The 26,002-nt window shown below is 42.7% G+C and overlaps 1 protein-coding gene across 1 annotated transcript in view; it reads left to right on the top strand.

Moving 5' to 3' along the window:
- LOC110526496 (mucin-5AC) overlaps positions 1–23,679 on the top strand; it is a 37,799-nt gene extending 14,120 nt beyond the window's left edge. The window contains exons 31-50 of the mRNA XM_036981780.1: positions 15,610–15,622; positions 17,154–17,464; positions 17,604–17,848; positions 17,995–18,166; positions 18,418–18,665; positions 18,859–19,042; positions 19,130–19,328; positions 19,520–19,698; positions 19,792–19,861; positions 19,953–20,083; positions 20,417–20,451; positions 20,739–20,907; positions 21,057–21,155; positions 21,271–21,311; positions 21,583–21,705; positions 21,954–22,052; positions 22,295–22,423; positions 22,716–22,755; positions 22,850–22,973; positions 23,287–23,679. Of these exons, the coding sequence (XP_036837675.1) occupies positions 15,610–15,622; positions 17,154–17,464; positions 17,604–17,848; positions 17,995–18,166; positions 18,418–18,665; positions 18,859–19,042; positions 19,130–19,328; positions 19,520–19,698; positions 19,792–19,861; positions 19,953–20,083; positions 20,417–20,451; positions 20,739–20,907; positions 21,057–21,155; positions 21,271–21,311; positions 21,583–21,705; positions 21,954–22,052; positions 22,295–22,423; positions 22,716–22,755; positions 22,850–22,973; positions 23,287–23,494 (2,819 nt within the window). The 3' untranslated portion in view covers positions 23,495–23,679. The remainder of the gene's footprint in view (positions 1–15,609; positions 15,623–17,153; positions 17,465–17,603; positions 17,849–17,994; positions 18,167–18,417; positions 18,666–18,858; positions 19,043–19,129; positions 19,329–19,519; positions 19,699–19,791; positions 19,862–19,952; positions 20,084–20,416; positions 20,452–20,738; positions 20,908–21,056; positions 21,156–21,270; positions 21,312–21,582; positions 21,706–21,953; positions 22,053–22,294; positions 22,424–22,715; positions 22,756–22,849; positions 22,974–23,286) is intronic.
- Positions 23,680–26,002: the final 2,323 nt, after the last annotated feature.

Below are 26,002 nucleotides of genomic sequence, written 5' to 3'. Positions count from 1 at the left end.
TCAACCTTGGTCAGCCAACCTCTGGCTCTGAAGGTGGAGATAATGAATCCATTAAGAACATCATTGCTAGTGGTTATCACATTTGCTCAGCTCCAGAGGCAGTTGAATGTAGAGCAAAACAATACCCTGGACTTCAGATCTCTCAGCTTGGCCAAGACGTGACTTGCAATCCATCCGTTGGACTGATTTGTAAAAACAATGAGCAAGGTCTTCAGCAAAAGTGCTTCGATTACGAGATACGAGTGAAATGTTGTCAATGTCCTCCCACAACACACATCCCGACAACAACAACAACAACAACAACAGTTCTGTCGACCACGACTCCTACACCCACTACTACAATCTTAACTTCAACAGCTCCATCTACCACAAAAACAACTACTCTGCCTTCTACTACAACTCCAACCTCTACTCCTACATCAACCTCAACAGGAGCATCAACTACCCAGTGCACTGGTGAAGAAAGTTGTGTGTGGTCAGACTGGATCAACCTTGGTCAGCCAACCTCTGGCTCTGAAGGTGGAGATAATGAATCCATTAAGAACATCATTGCTAGTGGTTATCACATTTGCTCAGCTCCAGAGGCAGTTGAATGTAGAGCAAAACAATACCCTGGACTTCAGATCTCTCAGCTTGGCCAAGACGTGACTTGCAATCCATCCGTTGGACTGATTTGTAAAAACAATGAGCAAGGTCTTCAGCAAAAGTGCTTCGATTACGAGATACGAGTGAAATGTTGTCAATGTCCTCCCACAACACACATCCCGACAACAACAACAACAACAACAACAGTTCTGTCGACCACGACTCCTACACCCACTACTACAATCTTAACTTCAACAGCTCCATCTACCACAAAAACAACTACTCTGCCTTCTACTACAACTCCAACCTCTACTCCTACATCAACCTCAACAGGAGCATCAACTACCCAGTGCACTGGTGAAGAAAGTTGTGTGTGGTCAGACTGGATCAACCTTGGTCAGCCAACCTCTGGCTCTGAAGGTGGAGATAATGAATCCATTAAGAACATCATTGCTAGTGGTTATCACATTTGCTCAGCTCCAGAGGCAGTTGAATGTAGAGCAAAACAATACCCTGGACTTCAGATCTCTCAGCTTGGCCAAGACGTGACTTGCAATCCATCCGTTGGACTGATTTGTAAAAACAATGAGCAAGGTCTTCAGCAAAAGTGCTTCGATTACGAGATACGAGTGAAATGTTGTCAATGTCCTCCCACAACACACATCCCGACAACAACAACAACAACAACAACAGTTCTGTCGACCACGACTCCTACACCCACTACTACAATCTTAACTTCAACAGCTCCATCTACCACAAAAACAACTACTCTGCCTTCTACTACAACTCCAACCTCTACTCCTACATCAACCTCAACAGGAGCATCAACTACCCAGTGCACTGGTGAAGAAAGTTGTGTGTGGTCAGACTGGATCAACCTTGGTCAGCCAACCTCTGGCTCTGAAGGTGGAGATAATGAATCCATTAAGAACATCATTGCTAGTGGTTATCACATTTGCTCAGCTCCAGAGGCAGTTGAATGTAGAGCAAAACAATACCCTGGACTTCAGATCTCTCAGCTTGGCCAAGACGTGACTTGCAATCCATCCGTTGGACTGATTTGTAAAAACAATGAGCAAGGTCTTCAGCAAAAGTGCTTCGATTACGAGATACGAGTGAAATGTTGTCAATGTCCTCCCACAACACACATCCCGACAACAACAACAACAACAACAACAGTTCTGTCGACCACGACTCCTACACCCACTACTACAATCTTAACTTCAACAGCTCCATCTACCACAAAAACAACTACTCTGCCTTCTACTACAACTCCAACCTCTACTCCTACATCAACCTCAACAGGAGCATCAACTACCCAGTGCACTGGTGAAGAAAGTTGTGTGTGGTCAGACTGGATCAACCTTGGTCAGCCAACCTCTGGCTCTGAAGGTGGAGATAATGAATCCATTAAGAACATCATTGCTAGTGGTTATCACATTTGCTCAGCTCCAGAGGCAGTTGAATGTAGAGCAAAACAATACCCTGGACTTCAGATCTCTCAGCTTGGCCAAGACGTGACTTGCAATCCATCCGTTGGACTGATTTGTAAAAACAATGAGCAAGGTCTTCAGCAAAAGTGCTTCGATTACGAGATACGAGTGAAATGTTGTCAATGTCCTCCCACAACACACATCCCGACAACAACAACAACAACAACAACAGTTCTGTCGACCACGACTCCTACACCCACTACTACAATCTTAACTTCAACAGCTCCATCTACCACAAAAACAACTACTCTGCCTTCTACTACAACTCCAACCTCTACTCCTACATCAACCTCAACAGGAGCATCAACTACCCAGTGCACTGGTGAAGAAAGTTGTGTGTGGTCAGACTGGATCAACCTTGGTCAGCCAACCTCTGGCTCTGAAGGTGGAGATAATGAATCCATTAAGAACATCATTGCTAGTGGTTATCACATTTGCTCAGCTCCAGAGGCAGTTGAATGTAGAGCAAAACAATACCCTGGACTTCAGATCTCTCAGCTTGGCCAAGACGTGACTTGCAATCCATCCGTTGGACTGATTTGTAAAAACAATGAGCAAGGTCTTCAGCAAAAGTGCTTCGATTACGAGATACGAGTGAAATGTTGTCAATGTCCTCCCACAACACACATCCCGACAACAACAACAACAACAACAACAGTTCTGTCGACCACGACTCCTACACCCACTACTACAATCTTAACTTCAACAGCTCCATCTACCACAAAAACAACTACTCTGCCTTCTACTACAACTCCAACCTCTACTCCTACATCAACCTCAACAGGAGCATCAACTACCCAGTGCACTGGTGAAGAAAGTTGTGTGTGGTCAGACTGGATCAACCTTGGTCAGCCAACCTCTGGCTCTGAAGGTGGAGATAATGAATCCATTAAGAACATCATTGCTAGTGGTTATCACATTTGCTCAGCTCCAGAGGCAGTTGAATGTAGAGCAAAACAATACCCTGGACTTCAGATCTCTCAGCTTGGCCAAGACGTGACTTGCAATCCATCCGTTGGACTGATTTGTAAAAACAATGAGCAAGGTCTTCAGCAAAAGTGCTTCGATTACGAGATACGAGTGAAATGTTGTCAATGTCCTCCCACAACACACATCCCGACAACAACAACAACAACAACAACAGTTCTGTCGACCACGACTCCTACACCCACTACTACAATCTTAACTTCAACAGCTCCATCTACCACAAAAACAACTACTCTGCCTTCTACTACAACTCCAACCTCTACTCCTACATCAACCTCAACAGGAGCATCAACTACCCAGTGCACTGGTGAAGAAAGTTGTGTGTGGTCAGACTGGATCAACCTTGGTCAGCCAACCTCTGGCTCTGAAGGTGGAGATAATGAATCCATTAAGAACATCATTGCTAGTGGTTATCACATTTGCTCAGCTCCAGAGGCAGTTGAATGTAGAGCAAAACAATACCCTGGACTTCAGATCTCTCAGCTTGGCCAAGACGTGACTTGCAATCCATCCGTTGGACTGATTTGTAAAAACAATGAGCAAGGTCTTCAGCAAAAGTGCTTCGATTACGAGATACGAGTGAAATGTTGTCAATGTCCTCCCACAACACACATCCCGACAACAACAACAACAACAACAACAGTTCTGTCGACCACGACTCCTACACCCACTACTACAATCTTAACTTCAACAGCTCCATCTACCACAAAAACAACTACTCTGCCTTCTACTACAACTCCAACCTCTACTCCTACATCAACCTCAACAGGAGCATCAACTACCCAGTGCACTGGTGAAGAAAGTTGTGTGTGGTCAGACTGGATCAACCTTGGTCAGCCAACCTCTGGCTCTGAAGGTGGAGATAATGAATCCATTAAGAACATCATTGCTAGTGGTTATCACATTTGCTCAGCTCCAGAGGCAGTTGAATGTAGAGCAAAACAATACCCTGGACTTCAGATCTCTCAGCTTGGCCAAGACGTGACTTGCAATCCATCCGTTGGACTGATTTGTAAAAACAATGAGCAAGGTCTTCAGCAAAAGTGCTTCGATTACGAGATACGAGTGAAATGTTGTCAATGTCCTCCCACAACACACATCCCGACAACAACAACAACAACAACAACAGTTCTGTCGACCACGACTCCTACACCCACTACTACAATCTTAACTTCAACAGCTCCATCTACCACAAAAACAACTACTCTGCCTTCTACTACAACTCCAACCTCTACTCCTACATCAACCTCAACAGGAGCATCAACTACCCAGTGCACTGGTGAAGAAAGTTGTGTGTGGTCAGACTGGATCAACCTTGGTCAGCCAACCTCTGGCTCTGAAGGTGGAGATAATGAATCCATTAAGAACATCATTGCTAGTGGTTATCACATTTGCTCAGCTCCAGAGGCAGTTGAATGTAGAGCAAAACAATACCCTGGACTTCAGATCTCTCAGCTTGGCCAAGACGTGACTTGCAATCCATCCGTTGGACTGATTTGTAAAAACAATGAGCAAGGTCTTCAGCAAAAGTGCTTCGATTACGAGATACGAGTGAAATGTTGTCAATGTCCTCCCACAACACACATCCCGACAACAACAACAACAACAACAACAGTTCTGTCGACCACGACTCCTACACCCACTACTACAATCTTAACTTCAACAGCTCCATCTACCACAAAAACAACTACTCTGCCTTCTACTACAACTCCAACCTCTACTCCTACATCAACCTCAACAGGAGCATCAACTACCCAGTGCACTGGTGAAGAAAGTTGTGTGTGGTCAGACTGGATCAACCTTGGTCAGCCAACCTCTGGCTCTGAAGGTGGAGATAATGAATCCATTAAGAACATCATTGCTAGTGGTTATCACATTTGCTCAGCTCCAGAGGCAGTTGAATGTAGAGCAAAACAATACCCTGGACTTCAGATCTCTCAGCTTGGCCAAGACGTGACTTGCAATCCATCCGTTGGACTGATTTGTAAAAACAATGAGCAAGGTCTTCAGCAAAAGTGCTTCGATTACGAGATACGAGTGAAATGTTGTCAATGTCCTCCCACAACACACATCCCGACAACAACAACAACAACAACAACAGTTCTGTCGACCACGACTCCTACACCCACTACTACAATCTTAACTTCAACAGCTCCATCTACCACAAAAACAACTACTCTGCCTTCTACTACAACTCCAACCTCTACTCCTACATCAACCTCAACAGGAGCATCAACTACCCAGTGCACTGGTGAAGAAAGTTGTGTGTGGTCAGACTGGATCAACCTTGGTCAGCCAACCTCTGGCTCTGAAGGTGGAGATAATGAATCCATTAAGAACATCATTGCTAGTGGTTATCACATTTGCTCAGCTCCAGAGGCAGTTGAATGTAGAGCAAAACAATACCCTGGACTTCAGATCTCTCAGCTTGGCCAAGACGTGACTTGCAATCCATCCGTTGGACTGATTTGTAAAAACAATGAGCAAGGTCTTCAGCAAAAGTGCTTCGATTACGAGATACGAGTGAAATGTTGTCAATGTCCTCCCACAACACACATCCCGACAACAACAACAACAACAACAACAGTTCTGTCGACCACGACTCCTACACCCACTACTACAATCTTAACTTCAACAGCTCCATCTACCACAAAAACAACAACTCTGCCTTCTACTACAACTCCAACCTCTACTCCTACATCAACCTCAACAGGAGCATCAACTACCCAGTGCACTGGTGAAGAAAGTTGTGTGTGGTCAGACTGGATCAACCTTGGTCAGCCAACCTCTGGCTCTGAAGGTGGAGATAATGAATCCATTAAGAACATCATTGCTAGTGGTTATCACATTTGCTCAATTCCAGAGGCAGTTGAATGTAGAGCAAAGCAATACCCTGGACTTCAGATCTCTCAGCTTGGCCAAGACGTGACTTGCAATCCATCCGTTGGACTGATTTGTAAAAACAATGAGCAAGGTCTTCAGCAAAAGTGCTTCGATTACGAGATACGAGTGAAATGTTGTCAATGTCCTCCCACAACACACATCCCGACAACAACAACAACAACAACAACAGTTCTGTCGACCACGACTCCTACACCCACTACTACAATCTTAACTTCAACAGCTCCATCTACCACAAAAACAACTACTCTGCCTTCTACTACAACTCCAACCTCTACTCCTACATCAACCTCAACAGGAGCATCAACTACCCAGTGCACTGGTGAAGAAAGTTGTGTGTGGTCAGACTGGATCAACCTTGGTCAGCCAACCTCTGGCTCTGAAGGTGGAGATAATGAATCCATTAAGAACATCATTGCTAGTGGTTATCACATTTGCTCAGCTCCAGAGGCAGTTGAATGTAGAGCAAAACAATACCCTGGACTTCAGATCTCTCAGCTTGGCCAAGACGTGACTTGCAATCCATCCGTTGGACTGATTTGTAAAAACAATGAGCAAGGTCTTCAGCAAAAGTGCTTCGATTACGAGATACGAGTGAAATGTTGTCAATGTCCTCCCACAACACACATCCCGACAACAACAACAACAACAACAACAGTTCTGTCGACCACGACTCCTACACCCACTACTACAATCTTAACTTCAACAGCTCCATCTACCACAAAAACAACAACTCTGCCTTCTACTACAACTCCAACCTCTACTCCTACATCAACCTCAACAGGAGCATCAACTACCCAGTGCACTGGTGAAGAAAGTTGTGTGTGGTCAGACTGGATCAACCTTGGTCAGCCAACCTCTGGCTCTGAAGGTGGAGATAATGAATCCATTAAGAACATCATTGCTAGTGGTTATCACATTTGCTCAATTCCAGAGGCAGTTGAATGTAGAGCAAAACAATACCCTGGACTTCAGATCTCTCAGCTTGGCCAAGACGTGACTTGCAATCCATCCGTTGGACTGATTTGTAAAAACAATGAGCAAGGTCTTCAGCAAAAGTGCTTCGATTACGAGATACGAGTGAAATGTTGTCAATGTCCTCCCACAACACACATCCCGACAACAACAACAACAACAACAACAGTTCTGTCGACCACGACTCCTACACCCACTACTACAATCTTAACTTCGACAGCTCCATCTACCACAAAAACAACAACTCTGCCTTCTACTACAACTCCAACCTCTACTCCTACATCAACCTCAACAGGAGCATCAACTACCCAGTGCACTGGTGAAGAAAGTTGTGTGTGGTCAGACTGGATCAACCTTGGTCAGCCAACCTCTGGCTCTGAAGGTGGAGATAATGAATCCATTAAGAACATCATTGCTAGTGGTTATCACATTTGCTCAGCTCCAGAGGCAGTTGAATGTAGAGCAAAACAATACCCTGGACTTCAGATCTCTCAGCTTGGCCAAGACGTGACTTGCAATCCATCCGTTGGACTGATTTGTAAAAACAATGAGCAAGGTCTTCAGCAAAAGTGCTTCGATTACGAGATACGAGTGAAATGTTGTCAATGTCCTCCCACAACACACATCCCGACAACAACAACAACAACAACAACAGTTCTGTCGACCACGACTCCTACACCCACTACTACAATCTTAACTTCGACAGCTCCATCTACCACAAAAACAACAACTCTGCCTTCTACTACAACTCCAACCTCTACTCCTACATCAACCTCAACAGGAGCATCAACTACCCAGTGCACTGGTGAAGAAAGTTGTGTGTGGTCAGACTGGATCAACCTTGGTCAGCCAACCTCTGGCTCTGAAGGTGGAGATAATGAATCCATTAAGAACATCATTGCTAGTGGTTATCACATTTGCTCAGCTCCAGAGGCAGTTGAATGTAGAGCAAAACAATACCCTGGACTTCAGATCTCTCAGCTTGGCCAAGACGTGACTTGCAATCCATCCGTTGGACTGATTTGTAAAAACAATGAGCAAGGTCTTCAGCAAAAGTGCTTCGATTACGAGATACGAGTGAAATGTTGTCAATGTCCTCCCACAACACACATCCCGACAACAACAACAACAACAACAACAGTTCTGTCGACCACGACTCCTACACCCACTACTACAATCTTAACTTCGACAGCTCCATCTACCACAAAAACAACAACTCTGCCTTCTACTACAACTCCAACCTCTACTCCTACATCAACCTCAACAGGAGCATCAACTACCCAGTGCACTGGTGAAGAAAGTTGTGTGTGGTCAGACTGGATCAACCTTGGTCAGCCAACCTCTGGCTCTGAAGGTGGAGATAATGAATCCATTAAGAACATCATTGCTAGTGGTTATCACATTTGCTCAGCTCCAGAGGCAGTTGAATGTAGAGCAAAACAATACCCTGGACTTCAGATCTCTCAGCTTGGCCAAGACGTGACTTGCAATCCATCCGTTGGACTGATTTGTAAAAACAATGAGCAAGGTCTTCAGCAAAAGTGCTTCGATTACGAGATACGAGTGAAATGTTGTCAATGTCCTCCCACAACACACATCCCGACAACAACAACAACAACAACAACAGTTCTGTCGACCACGACTCCTACACCCACTACTACAATCTTAACTTCGACAGCTCCATCTACCACAAAAACAACTACTCTGCCTTCTACTACAACTCCAACCTCTACTCCTACATCAACCTCAACAGGAGCATCAACTACCCAGTGCACTGGTGAAGAAAGTTGTGTGTGGTCAGACTGGATCAACCTTGGTCAGCCAACCTCTGGCTCTGAAGGTGGAGATAATGAATCCATTAAGAACATCATTGCTAGTGGTTATCACATTTGCTCAGCTCCAGAGGCAGTTGAATGTAGAGCAAAACAATACCCTGGACTTCAGATCTCTCAGCTTGGCCAAGACGTGACTTGCAATCCATCCGTTGGACTGATTTGTAAAAACAATGAGCAAGGTCTTCAGCAAAAGTGCTTCGATTACGAGATACGAGTGAAATGTTGTCAATGTCCTCCCACAACACACATCCCGACAACAACAACAACAACAACAACAGTTCTGTCGACCACGACTCCTACACCCACTACTACAATCTTAACTTCGACAGCTCCATCTACCACAAAAACAACTAACTCTGCCTTCTACTACAACTCCAACCTCTACTCCTACATCAACCTCAACAGGAGCATCAACTACCCAGTGCACTGGTGAAGAAAGTTGTGTGTGGTCAGACTGGATCAACCTTGGTCAGCCAACCTCTGGCTCTGAAGGTGGAGATAATGAATCCATTAAGAACATCATTGCTAGTGGTTATCACATTTGCTCAGCTCCAGAGGCAGTTGAATGTAGAGCAAAACAATACCCTGGACTTCAGATCTCTCAGCTTGGCCAAGACGTGACTTGCAATCCATCCGTTGGACTGATTTGTAAAAACAATGAGCAAGGTCTTCAGCAAAAGTGCTTCGATTACGAGATACGAGTGAAATGTTGTCAATGTCCTCCCACAACACACATCCCGACAACAACAACAACAACAACAACAGTTCTGTCGACCACGACTCCTACACCCACTACTACAATCTTAACTTCGACAGCTCCATCTACCACAAAAACAACAACTCTGCCTTCTACTACAACTCCAACCTCTACTCCTACATCAACCTCAACAGGAGCATCAACTACCCAGTGCACTGGTGAAGAAAGTTGTGTGTGGTCAGACTGGATCAACCTTGGTCAGCCAACCTCTGGCTCTGAAGGTGGAGATAATGAATCCATTAAGAACATCATTGCTAGTGGTTATCACATTTGCTCAGCTCCAGAGGCAGTTGAATGTAGAGCAAAACAATACCCTGGACTTCAGATCTCTCAGCTTGGCCAAGACGTGACTTGCAATCCATCCGTTGGACTGATTTGTAAAAACAATGAGCAAGGTCTTCAGCAAAAGTGCTTCGATTACGAGATACGAGTGAAATGTTGTCAATGTCCTCCCACAACACACATCCCGACAACAACAACAACAACAACAACAGTTCTGTCGACCACGACTCCTACACCCACTACTACAATCTTAACTTCAACAGCTCCATCTACCACAAAAACAACTACTCTGCCTTCTACTACAACTCCAACCTCTACTCCTACATCAACCTCAACAGGAGCATCAACTACCCAGTGCACTGGTGAAGAAAGTTGTGTGTGGTCAGACTGGATCAACCTTGGTCAGCCAACCTCTGGCTCTGAAGGTGGAGATAATGAATCCATTAAGAACATCATTGCTAGTGGTTATCACATTTGCTCAGCTCCAGAGGCAGTTGAATGTAGAGCAAAACAATACCCTGGACTTCAGATCTCTCAGCTTGGCCAAGACGTGACTTGCAATCCATCCGTTGGACTGATTTGTAAAAACAATGAGCAAGGTCTTCAGCAAAAGTGCTTCGATTACGAGATACGAGTGAAATGTTGTCAATGTCCTCCCACAACACACATCCCGACAACAACAACAACAACAACAACAGTTCTGTCGACCACGACTCCTACACCCACTACTACAATCTTAACTTCGACAGCTCCATCTACCACAAAAACAACTACTCTGCCTTCTACTACAACTCCAACCTCTACTCCTACATCAACCTCAACAGGAGCATCAACTACCCAGTGCACTGGTGAAGAAAGTTGTGTGTGGTCAGACTGGATCAACCTTGGTCAGCCAACCTCTGGCTCTGAAGGTGGAGATAATGAATCCATTAAGAACATCATTGCTAGTGGTTATCACATTTGCTCAGCTCCAGAGGCAGTTGAATGTAGAGCAAAACAATACCCTGGACTTCAGATCTCTCAGCTTGGCCAAGACGTGACTTGCAATCCATCCGTTGGACTGATTTGTAAAAACAATGAGCAAGGTCTTCAGCAAAAGTGCTTCGATTACGAGATACGAGTGAAATGTTGTCAATGTCCTCCCACAACACACATCCCGACAACAACAACAACAACAACAACAGTTCTGTCGACCACGACTCCTACACCCACTACTACAATCTTAACTTCAACAGCTCCATCTACCACAAAAACAACTACTCTGCCTTCTACTACAACTCCAACCTCTACTCCTACATCAACCTCAACAGGAGCATCAACTACCCAGTGCACTGGTGAAGAAAGTTGTGTGTGGTCAGACTGGATCAACCTTGGTCAGCCAACCTCTGGCTCTGAAGGTGGAGATAATGAATCCATTAAGAACATCATTGCTAGTGGTTATCACATTTGCTCAGCTCCAGAGGCAGTTGAATGTAGAGCAAAACAATACCCTGGACTTCAGATCTCTCAGCTTGGCCAAGACGTGACTTGCAATCCATCCGTTGGACTGATTTGTAAAAACAATGAGCAAGGTCTTCAGCAAAAGTGCTTCGATTACGAGATACGAGTGAAATGTTGTCAATGTCCTCCCACAACACACATCCCGACAACAACAACAACAACAACAACAGTTCTGTCGACCACGACTCCTACACCCACTACTACAATCTTAACTTCAACAGCTCCATCTACCACAAAAACAACAACTCTGCCTTCTACTACAACTCCAACCTCTACTCCTACATCAACCTCAACAGGAGCATCAACTACCCAGTGCACTGGTGAAGAAAGTTGTGTGTGGTCAGACTGGATCAACCTTGGTCAGCCAACCTCTGGCTCTGAAGGTGGAGATAATGAATCCATTAAGAACATCATTGCTAGTGGTTATCACATTTGCTCAATTCCAGAGGCAGTTGAATGTAGAGCAAAACAATACCCTGGACTTCAGATCTCTCAGCTTGGCCAAGACGTGACTTGCAATCCATCCGTTGGACTGATTTGTAAAAACAATGAGCAAGGTCTTCAGCAAAAGTGCTTCGATTACGAGATACGAGTGAAATGTTGTCAATGTCCTCCCACAACACACATCCCGACAACAACAACAACAACAACAACAGTTCTGTCGACAACGACTCCTACACCCACTACTACAATCTTAACTTCGACAGCTCCATCTACCACAAAAACAACAACTCTGCCTTCTACTACAACTCCAACCTCTACTCCTACATCAACCTCAACAGGAGCATCAACTACCCAGTGCACTGGTGAAGAAAGTTGTGTGTGGTCAGACTGGATCAACCTTGGTCAGCCAACCTCTGGCTCTGAAGGTGGAGATAATGAATCCATTAAGAACATCATTGCTAGTGGTTATCACATTTGCTCAGCTCCAGAGGCAGTTGAATGTAGAGCAAAACAATACCCTGGACTTCAGAGCTCTCAGCTTGGCCAAGACGTGACTTGCAATCCATCCGTTGGACTGATTTGTAAAAACAATGAGCAAGGTCTTCAGCAAAAGTGCTTCGATTACGAGATACGAGTGAAATGTTGTCAATGTCCTCCCACAACACACATCCCGACAACAACAACAACAACAACAACAGTTCTGTCGACCACGACTCCTACACCCACTACTACAATCTTAACTTCAACAGCTCCATCTACCACAAAAACAACTACTCTGCCTTCTACTACAACTCCAACCTCTACTCCTACATCCACCTCAACAGGAGCATCAACTACCCAGTGCACTGGTGAAGAAAGTTGTGTGTGGTCAGACTGGATCAACCTTGGTCAGCCAACCTCTGGCTCTGAAGGTGGAGATAATGAATCCATTAAGAACATCATTGCTAGTGGTTATCACATTTGCTCAGCTCCAGAGGCAGTTGAATGTAGAGCAAAACAATACCCTGGACTTCAGATCTCTCAGCTTGGCCAAGACGTGACTTGCAATCCATCCGTTGGACTGATTTGTAAAAACAATGAGCAAGGTCTTCAGCAAAAGTGCTTCGATTACGAGATACGAGTGAAATGTTGTCAATGTCCTCCCACAACACACATCCCGACAACAACAACAACAACAACAACAGTTCTGTCAACCACGACTCCTACACCCACTACTACAATCTTAACTTCAACAGCTCCATCTACCACAAAAACAACAACTCTGCCTTCTACTACAACTCCAACCTCTACTCCTACATCAACCTCAACAGGAGCATCAACTACCCAGTGCACTGGTGAAGAAAGTTGTGTGTGGTCAGACTGGATCAACCTTGGTCAGCCAACCTCTGGCTCTGAAGGTGGAGATAATGAATCCATTAAGAACATCATTGCTAGTGGTTATCACATTTGCTCAGCTCCAGAGGCAGTTGAATGTAGAGCAAAACAATACCCTGGACTTCAGATCTCTCAGCTTGGCCAAGACGTGACTTGCAATCCATCCGTTGGACTGATTTGTAAAAACAATGAGCAAGGTCTTCAGCAAAAGTGCTTCGATTACGAGATACGAGTGAAATGTTGTCAATGTCCTCCCACAACACACATCCCGACAACAACAACAACAACAACAACAGTTCTGTCGACCACGACTCCTACACCCACTACTACAATCTTAACTTCAACAGCTCCATCTACCACAAAAACAACTACTCTGCCTTCTACTACAACTCCAACCTCTACTCCTACATCCACCTCAACAGGAGCATCAACTACCCAGTGCACTGGTGAAGAAAGTTGTGTGTGGTCAGACTGGATCAACCTTGGTCAGCCAACCTCTGGCTCTGAAGGTGGAGATAATGAATCCATTAAGAACATCATTGCTAGTGGTTATCACATTTGCTCAGCTCCAGAGGCAGTTGAATGTAGAGCAAAACAATACCCTGGACTTCAGATCTCTCAGCTTGGCCAAGACGTGACTTGCAATCCATCCGTTGGACTGATTTGTAAAAACAATGAGCAAGGTCTTCAGCAAAAGTGCTTCGATTACGAGATACGAGTGAAATGTTGTCAATGTCCTCCCACAACACACATCCCGACAACAACAACAACAACAACAACAGTTCTGTCAACCACGACTCCTACACCCACTACTACAATCTTAACTTCAACAGCTCCATCTACCACAAAAACAACAACTCTGCCTTCTACTACAACTCCAACCTCTACTCCTACATCAACCTCAACAGGAGCATCAACTACCCAGTGCACTGGTGAAGAAAGTTGTGTGTGGTCAGACTGGATCAACCTTGGTCAGCCAACCTCTGGCTCTGAAGGTGGAGATAATGAATCCATTAAGAACATCATTGCTAGTGGTTATCACATTTGCTCAGCTCCAGAGGCAGTTGAATGTAGAGCAAAACAATACCCTGGACTTCAGATCTCTCAGCTTGGCCAAGACGTGACTTGCAATCCATCCGTTGGACTGATTTGTAAAAACAATGAGCAAGGTCTTCAGCAAAAGTGCTTCGATTACGAGATACGAGTGAAATGTTGTCAATGTCCTCCCACAACACACATCCCGACAACAACAACAACAACAACAACAGTTCTGTCGACCACGACTCCTACACCCACTACTACAATCTTAACTTCAACAGCTCCATCTACCACAAAAACAACTACTCTGCCTTCTACTACAACTCCAACCTCTACTCCTACATCAACCTCAACAGGAGCATCAACTACCCAGTGCACTGGTGAAGAAAGTTGTGTGTGGTCAGACTGGATCAACCTTGGTCAGCCAACCTCTGGCTCTGAAGGTGGAGATAATGAATCCATTAAGAACATCATTGCTAGTGGTTATCACATTTGCTCAATTCCAGAGGCAGTTGAATGTAGAGCAAAACAATACCCTGGACTTCAGATCTCTCAGCTTGGCCAAGACGTGACTTGCAATCCATCCGTTGGACTGATTTGTAAAAACAATGAGCAAGGTCTTCAGCAAAAGTGCTTCGATTACGAGATACGAGTGAAATGTTGTCAATGTCCTCCCACAACACACATCCCGACAACAACAACAACAACAACAACAGTTCTGTCGACCACGACTCCTACACCCACTACTACAATCTTAACTTCGACAGCTCCATCTACCACAAAAACAACTACTCTGCCTTCTACTACAACTCCAACCTCTACTCCTACATCAACCTCAACAGGAGCATCAACTACCCAGTGCACTGGTGAAGAAAGTTGTGTGTGGTCAGACTGGATCAACCTTGGTCAGCCAACCTCTGGCTCTGAAGGTGGAGATAATGAATCCATTAAGAACATCATTGCTAGTGGTTATCACATTTGCTCAGCTCCAGAGGCAGTTGAATGTAGAGCAAAACAATACCCTGGACTTCAGATCTCTCAGCTTGGCCAAGACGTGACTTGCAATCCATCCGTTGGACTGATTTGTAAAAACAATGAGCAAGGTCTTCAGCAAAAGTGCTTCGATTACGAGATACGAGTGAAATGTTGTCAGTGTCCTCCCACAACACACATCCCGACAACAACAACAACAACAACAACAGTTCTGTCGACCACGACTCCTACACCCACTACTACAATCTTAACTTCAACAGCTCCATCTACCACAAAAACAACAACTCTGCCTTCTACTACAACTCCAACCTCTACTCCTACATCAACCTCAACAGGAGCATCAACTACCCAGTGCACTGGTGAAGAAAGTTGTGTGTGGTCAGACTGGATCAACCTTGGTCAGCCAACCTCTGGCTCTGAAGGTGGAGATAATGAATCCATTAAGAACATCATTGCTAGTGGTTATTACATTTGCTCAATTCCAGAGGCAGTTGAATGTAGAGCAAAACAATACCCTGGACTTCAGATCTCTCAGCTTGGCCAAGACGTGACTTGCAATCCATCCGTTGGACTGATTTGTAAAAACAATGAGCAAGGTCTTCAGCAAAAGTGCTTCGATTACGAGATACGAGTGAAATGTTGTCAATGTCCTCCCACAACACACATCCCGACAACAACAACAACAACAACAACAGTTCTGTCGACCACGACTCCTACACCCACTACTACAATCTTAACTTCGACAGCTCCATCTACCACAAAAACAACTACTCTGCCTTCTACTACAACTCCAACCTCTACTCCTACATCAACCTCAACAGGAGCATCAACTACCCAGTGCACTGGTGAAGAAAGTTGTGTGTGGTCAGACTGGATCAACCTTGGTCAGCCAACCTCTGGCTCTGAAGGTGGAGATAATGAATCCATTAAGAACATCATTGCTAGTGGTTATCACATTTGCTCAGCTCCAGAGGCAGTTGAATGTAGAGCAAAACAATACCCTGGACTTCAGATCTCTCAGCTTGGCCAAGACGTGACTTGCAATCCATCCGTTGGACTGATTTGTAAAAACAATGAGCAAGGTCTTCAGCAAAAGTGCTTCGATTACGAGATACGAGTGAAATGTTGTCAATGTCCTCCCACAACACACATCCCGACAACAACAACAACAACAACAACAGTTCTGTCGACCACGACTCCTACACCCACTACTACAATCTTAACTTCAACAGCTCCATCTACCACAAAAACAACTACTCTGCCTTCTACTACAACTCCAACCTCTACTCCTACATCAACCTCAACAGGAGCATCAACTACCCAGTGCACTGGTGAAGAAAGTTGTGTGTGGTCAGACTGGATCAACCTTGGTCAGCCAACCTCTGGCTCTGAAGGTGGAGATAATGAATCCATTAAGAACATCATTGCTAGTGGTTATCACATTTGCTCAGCTCCAGAGGCAGTTGAATGTAGAGCAAAACAATACCCTGGACTTCAGATCTCTCAGCTTGGCCAAGACGTGACTTGCAATCCATCCGTTGGACTGATTTGTAAAAACAATGAGCAAGGTCTTCAGCAAAAGTGCTTCGATTACGAGATACGAGTGAAATGTTGTCAATGTCCTCCCACAACACACATCCCGACAACAACAACAACAACAACAACAGTTCTGTCGACCACGACTCCTACACCCACTACTACAATCTTAACTTCGACAGCTCCATCTACCACAAAAACAACAACTCTGCCTTCTACTACAACTCCAACCTCTACTCCTACATCAACCTCAACAGGAGCATCAACTACCCAGTGCACTGGTGAAGAAAGTTGTGTGTGGTCAGACTGGATCAACCTTGGTCAGCCAACCTCTGGCTCTGAAGGTGGAGATAATGAATCCATTAAGAACATCATTGCTAGTGGTTATCACATTTGCTCAGCTCCAGAGGCAGTTGAATGTAGAGCAAAACAATACCCTGGACTTCAGATCTCTCAGCTTGGCCAAGACGTGACTTGCAATCCATCCGTTGGACTGATTTGTAAAAACAATGAGCAAGGTCTTCAGCAAAAGTGCTTCGATTACGAGATACGAGTGAAATGTTGTCAATGTCCTCCCACAACACACATCCCGATCACCACAGAATTTGTTCCCACGACAACAACAACAACAACTCAGCCACCCATAACTAGTACTTTTCCTACAACCTCATTTCCTGTAACATCTGGTGGAACAACATCACCAACAATTACATCCACTGAACCCGTTTGTTTTTGCCATTTCAATCATCGTGATTTCTCCATTGGTAAGTTTTTATTTTCCACCTTTTCACATTTGAAACCTTTTGTATTTTACCATTAGTTCAGTCATTCATAATATTCAGTTTATATTGAATTATGCATGTTCAATTGTACAAAATGTAATACTCTTCAAAATACTTTCAGGCTCAATTGTTTACAATGTCTCTGACCATGATGGATGGTGCTACATTGGTCTCTGCAACAAGACTTGCAAAGTAGAAACCCGTTCCTTCAGATGTGATGTAACAACTACCCCAGTTACCACTACTTCACCCACCACTACACTGCTCCCAACAACAACAACAATACCACATACAACAGAAAGACCAACCACCACCCCAAAATCTACAATTGAGCAACACTGTCCCCATGAACATCCTCCAAGACAGGTATTTGCTCTTCTATAGATAATAACTTTTGTGGAAACATTCCATAGGAATTATTATTTACAAAATGGTGATTCATAAAAACACATAAAAAATTGTATGATTTTGTAGACATTTCCTGCAAGCCTAATATTTGTCTGTGTTTGTAGAACGGTGACAGCTGGAAACATAACCAGTGCACCAACGGAACATGCGCCAACGGGAAAGTTATTTATGAGCATGTACATTGTGAGACTCCGAAGCCAATAGCATGTGAAAATAACTATCCTCCGATCAAAGTGTATGACGAATCTGGATGTTGTTTCCACTATGAGTGTCAATGTAAGTTCACAACAAAGTTTTAAAAAAAGTTTAGTCTTTGTTTTACAAATTGTACTTTATCGATTGATTTTAGTTCAAAATCTGAAAAATAATCCTTACTCTTGACTGGTTTAGAGTTATCTTATAGTTAATAGCAGTACATGCACATGAATGTCTCACATTGGAAACATTTCAGCACCACACTATTCATTTAGCATAAAACATTCCATATCCGTGTCCTTCTAAATGCTAATTGTTCTCTTCTTACTAAGGTATCTGCTATGGTTGGGGAGACCCTCACTATGTCACCTTTGATGGAACATACTATGGCTTCCAAGGAAATTGTTCTTACGTCTTGGTCAAAGAAATCCTGCCAAAGTACAACTTCAGTGTTGTAATCGACAATTACTATTGTGATGCCCCAGATGGACTTTCCTGTCCTCAGTCTCTGACAATTTATTACCAATCTTACAAGATATTCATGACCAAGAAGGACGTTGATGGAGTTTTCACAAGTCTGGTAATTAAAATATCTCAAATGCTGTATCTTCAAGAAATTTTTCCTAGAATAGAGATTAGATTTTCGATTAGCTTAAATATTTATTAGCTTTCATTTAAGATGGATATACTTCCTCTATGTATTAGATATAGGAGACATTGGGTATAGAAATTATTGTAACCATTTTGTCGATCTCTTAATATTTTTGTCTTAGATTTATGTAAACCAGCAACGCATCATCCCAGCATATGAAACCAAGGACTTCCGCATCACAGACAACGGAATTGAGACCCTTTTAGTCATACCAGCAATTAATGCCAAGGTGTCTTTCACTGGTCTTATGTTTAGCATATACCTGCCCTGGGACCAGTTCAGTGGCAACACTGAGGGACAGTGTGGTGAGTACAGGTGTTTTATGGTCACTCTGTTGCCATGATTACCCCATGATGTCTCATTGTCTAACGATGGTTTTCAATCTTATTCAGGTACATGTGACAACAACCGGACAGATGACTGCCGCTTGCCAGATGGAACTATCGATTCATCTTGTCCAGACATGGCACACCAATGGCATGTTGCTGACCACAATAACAGTCAGTGCACACCACCACTACCACCACCAGAACCGACACCAACACCACCAACAGGCTGCGATCCACCCATTTGTCATCTCATTCAAAGCAAGTAAGTAGCAATTAGTATTCACAATACATCTCCTCTGTAGTATCGATAACCTCTCAATCAGAATAATCTCAGTGCGAACAGTAACTTGACATACTAAAACACGGCAATCATTTGACAAAGCCTGATGACAAAACAAAGTGAATTAACATATTTAAATATCTACTCTAACTGAAGCATGACATCTTTTCAAGGGTCTTTGAGAGTTGCCATAAGATAATCCCCTATGAGCCATTCCTTGTGGCATGTTTCTTTGATGTGTGCCATATGGATGATGTTACCATTGGCTGCACCAGCTTGCAGACCTATGCTGATGCATGTGCACAAGCAGGAGTCTGTATTGAGTGGAGAAATTATACAAATGGACAATGTGGTAAGTAGGTCACTCCTCAAGACCATAAAGCTCAGACAACCTCTCTATGATGTAGCTTATTGGTAATTAACCTTTTTATCTCACCTGCTACAGACTTCACATGCGAGAAACCCAAGGTTTATAATGCCTGCGGTCCACAAGTTGAACCAACCTGTAATGCCTGGTATGTATAATGCTGTTGTTGTTCAGTGGATGGGTATAACGACTAGGAAAAGTCTCTCAGCTATTGAAACTTTTTTTGAATATCTCTGCAGGTACAATTTTAAATTCATCCAGACTCAAAATGAGTTCAGCGTCATGGGAGATATACAATTGGAGGGATGCTATTGCCCTCCTGGTACCACTTTGATGAGTTCCAGCTCAAACTACTGTATCCCCAGCTGTGGTAAGAATGGTCAAATAACAGCATTGTATATTGAGGGTGTGGGGACCTACAGTATTGTGCTGTGATAGTAGCTACATCCTGCTGGCCTTCACTTTGGGAAGCACAAAGTGTTAATTGTTCGTTGCTACTGTAGTTGTCTTTTGAAATTGATTTTTTTTTTAAATGTCCACAGCATTTTTCAGATACTTCAATGGTGTGGGTTTTGGTTTATTTTGATTGATATTGATTTTATCAAGTGATTCCGGTACATACAGTACATTATCAAAACAAAGTAGTGGAATGGACTTCAATGACTTCGTTTTTGAATGTATTTTTTTCTCTTTGGTTCATCAGATATTTGTCCGTTGCCAAATGGAGAATGGAAAGAGGTAAAATTGTGTTTGAATTTCACTCACAGGTTTTAGTAGGGAAGAACAACTATTCATTTCTGATATACACATTAACATCATGTGGGTAGTTCACTTTTGACAATCATGTATAATAATGTATGCAATAATAATAACTATAATAATAACAATAATGTATTACATTTCTATAGTGCTTTTCATAGAACAAAGCACTTCAGTAATTTATGATTCCACACACTAAATGATTAAACCTTGTACTGGTAGTGTCCATACAAACCTTGATGTGCTTAAAATATTCCTCATTGCAGGCTAATGAGACCTGGGTGAGCAACTGCCAGGATTGTGTATGTGACCCATACAGTCTGGAAATCCAGTGCCAGCCGGTGGCATGCCAACATCAGCCTCCTCTCACCTGTGATCAGGAGGGCCAAGTTAAGGTCGTAGAAACTGTTGACTGTTGTCAAAAGGACAAATGCGGTGAGTGACTTCCTTGGATAATATTCTCTTTATGGGGGCTTTGGAACAACTCTTTAAAAACATTTATATTTTTGGTGATTACCTAATATATCCAACCAATGTGGCCACTTGCATATTTTTTAAAACAATAGTTGTTTCTTTCCAAACAGAGTGTGATGTCACACGATGCTCTACTTCCAAGATAACTTGTCCAGTCGGATTTGAGATAGAGGCAACTATGGGAGTCTGCTGCCCAACTTATCAATGCGGTGAGTATGAGTTTGCATGTGCTTGAGTGTGTGTGTACAGTATTTGTGCATATTACAGAAATCCCAACATGTTACTTGCAGTATTGAGTGATTATCCATGTTCTTTGCCCCACAGTGCCAAAGGATGTCTGTGTGTTTAACAACACTGAATATCAGGTGCGGATGCGTTCTATGCTATGTTATTTGGCCTGTCCCACCACTTATAAATTATCAACACTTTTGAATGTAACTTATTAAAAGGACAATGTTATTTTACTTGCATACGCAAAAAAAATAAAATAAGTTAAACTAAACAAATACCTTCATTAAGCTATCAGGGTGCCAACAAAAAATGTTTTGGTCAATCCATGTATGAGATTAGATAGGACAAAAAAAAGCATCTCAATTCATAGATTTTCCATTGAAATATTGTATTTTCTCATTCCAGCCAGGTGCCAATGTTCCTGGGGACAAGTGCAAGAATTGTGTGTGTGGTGACAGGGTGGATGCCCAATCCCATCTACATATCATTGAGTGTCAACCTACTGAATGTGACACTCACTGCCAGCAGGTAAGTGATCTCCATTGACACATCTACACACTTTAGCCTCATTATGTAATTCAACATACTTAGTGTAATGTGAGTCCTTATCCATGTAAAAATATTATAATAACACTGATTCCTCTGCGTTCACTATTGGACTACTACTGGATAAGTGTAATTTACTAGTGAGTTACCAGGATCACAAATTGGTATAAGAGAGATCATGTGCACATCATAAAGGTTTTCTCCTCTCTGGTCTGTCTTCTTCCTTTCAGGGCTATGATCATCAAGCTGTTCCTGGGCAGTGTTGTGGGAAGTGTGTACAGACAAGCTGTGTGGTTATGCTGCCAGATAATACCACACACACTATTCAGGTAAAATAGCATCAGGCAGCATTATTTATCTCTCACACAGATTCACAATTTTTTGTTACTTTTTACAATTCATAAAACATACAGTCCTATTTCCCTTGATTATTTAAAAAGAGCAACATGTAATTTTAATCTAGCACTCAAGTGTTACACAAAATAACTATCTTAGCGATGATATAGTATATCTTATCTTTTATCATTTGAAGAATCTCCTGTTAATATATTTCACATTCTCACCTCTATAGCCTGGTTCCATCTGGATACCATCTGGAGACAAGTGTCTCAAGTTTGAGTGCGTAAAGATTATGGACCAATTCATCCCAATTGAGGCTAAAACCGTGTGCCCTGACTTCCACCCAGAAGATTGCATACCCGTGAGTTACAATAACTATCTGGCAAATTATCTGGGTCTGGGAAACTGGCCCATTTAAAAACTGGACAATGTGCAAATTCATACTTGTGAAATACAGTTTAAATATGCCCAGTCGCTCAGACCAAGGCCTGTTGCGTACCTACTGTGTATTTATGTGAGGTTATTTACACCTGTTGCGTAAAGTGAACAATGCAAGAACACTGCACTGAAAAACATGTGGAGTGAGTTTGGTAAACGCTACGCCAGTGACTTAAAAATGTTCTTGTTTTTTCTTCTATTTTCTTGTTTTTAAGGGAACTGAAGTCATTGCTCCAGATGGTTGCTGCCATGTCTGTGAGTGTATTTTTAACACCATCCTTTGTGATAGACATTTGTAAATCATTCTTGCCCTTTATCAGGTATTGGAAAATGTCACTTTTGTGTGCAGGTGTTCCAACATATAAGCCATGCAACGTGACAAAGGGAAAAGTGTACCTGGACAGCAATGGGTGCAAGTCTGCAAACGAGGTGGAAGTGACAACATGCGGAGGATCCTGTGGCACCTACGCCATGTGAGTATTTTGATCATTCCTGAAATATTTCAGGAACACTAACACATTAATCCTCCCAATTAAATAGAATTGGGCTGCCTGTCTAAATGCAAACTACAAATTATATTTTCACTAATATGTTATGTTACAATGGCTGTGTTTACAAAGGCAGCCCTATGCTGATATTCTGCCCAATTATTGTCAAAAGAGCTCATCTGATTGGTCATTACATCAGAATTCGGCTGCCTGTTTAAACACAGCCAATGTTATATAATTACAACTGCTACCATCACTACATCCGCATAATAACATCGCCTCTCCTTTATGTTTTCAGGTATTCTCTTGAGGCCAACATGATGGAGCGCTCTTGTACCTGTTGTCGGGAAGTATCCACCACCAAGAAGGAAGTGGAGATGATCTGCCCAGACGGGTCAAAGTTCAACCACTCCTACATTCACATCAATAAATGTGGCTGCCAGAGGACAGAGTGCGTGACCCCAGAGGCGACCCAGGTCGCAAGGTCACGACGCAGGAGAAGATGAATGACTCTCCACTACTATCCCTTTACTGCTTAGATTAGTTCTCTATTTATGCTCAAGTTGTTCACTTTCCTGCAAAGTAATCTCCTAGAAGGAGAAAAAGTTTCAGCTTTTTTGTCAAATTTAGTTTTGTTTTAGCCATTCAAAACACATAAATAAAGTTGGCAATAGGCTATGCATACATACCACGTTCTTGTTTTCATTCCTTTTGAAAGTCTGTTGAGAAATATTTGAAATATTTGATTGCAGACACCCAGTTCAACAATGGCCTATCCTCTTCCAGATAAACAACCACAATTCAAAGTGTCAAACACTTATTTCAATTTGAGATGGTGTTAGTTCAGAAAAACGGATCAGTAATCAGAAGGTTGCTGGTTTCAGATCCCTGGCGCCACTTCCTACTGTTGTCCTTGAGCAACGCACTTAGCTAACCTCTAGATATATCCAGGGACAACACTGTGGCTGACCCTGTGCTCCTCTCTATACAGTACTAAAGACACATTTTCATCTTTGATGGACTAATAAAGTAATAAAGTATTATGCACTTAAACAATTTATTTCAAATGTTTTTGATAGTGTTTGTCAAACTGCGTGAACAGAAATGAGAAGGTTCCCACCTTAGTTGGAGGGAATTAAATAACAATTTTGCTATTATAACCAGTCCTCTGTTACAGATGACTTACCTTACCAATGATATAACCTCACAAAAATCAGACAAAATGTGAAATAAACTTGATTCAAATCAAAACTAGTATTGCAGAAAAGAGCACTCTGCCTGCTTTATAACATGATCATGTTGTACTGACTTGTCTACAACTGGCACAACAAGTGTCCAAAAGGACAACAAAATGTTGAGGCTGTTTAAAAGGAAAAATACTTTCTACAGTTTTTTTGAAGCCCCTAATATGAAAGAGAATGATTTTCAAAAACATACCATTTATTTAAATAAAAGTCTGTGTGGTGCTATGGGCAGGGTAGACAGATTTTTAGAAGATCATGCCTTGAGGTGGAGTGGATTAGATACACTTTTCAATGCTAATTGTATTGACGCTGAATCAACATTGAAAGTCCCACCTATGTAGGCAAACAACATTCCTGTGAGATTAAAAGTAAGCAGTAGAACAGGTAGGGTCACCTTAATAGGGACCCCATTGCACAAAGGCCATAATACTAGGACTGTTTATTAGTTTTACCCATCTCCAGGCACTGTATACTTGCTGCCAAGTCATCAAAAAGGAACTCTGAGCTCACAAAAAGTGGGTCATATGTTTGACATAATTAGACCAGGGGCAGTAAAATACCTATTAATATAATAAATAAATGAGTCAATTAATTAAGCAATTTTTTTTTTTTTTTATGTAAACATTTCTCAAACATGGTGTTGTTAGGGAACCTCTCTTTACTAGCCTATATAGCCAATAAACAGTAAACATATGTTGCTTAACTGTGTGCTCCACCCTGGATAGTTAATCCTGAGTCATTTCTCCCACTTTATTCAACATGTTTTAATATTACACTTACTTTTACATAAAGGTTCCTGTATCAACCTACCTTAATCTAACCTTTAGTTACACTTAACATTAAGCTGTCACCCATAAATCATCACAGTTTGTTTGAGTTATTCAAAGTGCTCATCAACTTGCGCTGTTTAATATTACTTCAGTACGCTGAATTGAGTTTACACTCAACCTCAATCTATTTACCCAGAGCTTGTGTAATAATGGTTCTATACATAAACCAAGTATAGCTATGACGATAGAGCAGTCAAATACGCAACCCAGAGCTGCTAAAATCATCAAACATTGTTGAAGCCTTTGGGTAAGGTGGAGCCGCACACAGCCTCTGGCAAGACCAAGGTGGGGATGGGTGGGGAAGGATGGATAGGCTATTCAGTCAGCGATGGCTTTGTTAGGAAAGAAACCACCTAGGCGGTGTGAAAGACATTTAAAGGCTGGGCCAATTATCAGTCATAAATCAGTCAATAGCATTTTGGTAGAGCGCCCTAGGTACGATAGTGAGGTTTGAGCTCTGTATGAATTCCAGATTGACCACTATGAATATTCCATTGTCCAATGTAAAGATGGGTCAGATACAAAAAGTACTAACCTACAAACCTGCAACAGATTCTTCCCTATAGTAGATGAATGTAGACATGATCATACACAGATATGATCATTTCACACATACGTCGGCTCTGTCGGCTCTGGTCGGCTCTGTCAGCTCTGGTCGGCCCTGGTCGGCTCTGGTCGGCTCTGGTCGGCTCTGTCAGCAATGGATGATAAAAAAAAGTTAGATGATTGACCTCATAGAAAAAGGCAATTCTTCCACAAATGTTGATCAACTGACGGTACAATATTTAATGTCATGTGTTACATTCATGGCAGGAAAACCACTAAAACCAAGCAGGATTTAGCTTGACAGAACTGCCAAAATGAAGGAAACACCAACATAAAGTGTCTTAATTGTGCGTTAGAACATAAAAACTTCAATGCGCCTCAGCATAAGTTCTAC

Source organism: Oncorhynchus mykiss, chromosome 6 (genome assembly GCF_013265735.2).
Source record: "Oncorhynchus mykiss isolate Arlee chromosome 6, USDA_OmykA_1.1, whole genome shotgun sequence".
Lineage (NCBI taxonomy): Eukaryota > Metazoa > Chordata > Actinopteri > Salmoniformes > Salmonidae > Oncorhynchus > Oncorhynchus mykiss.
This window is presented reverse-complemented; position numbering and strand designations above follow the sequence as displayed.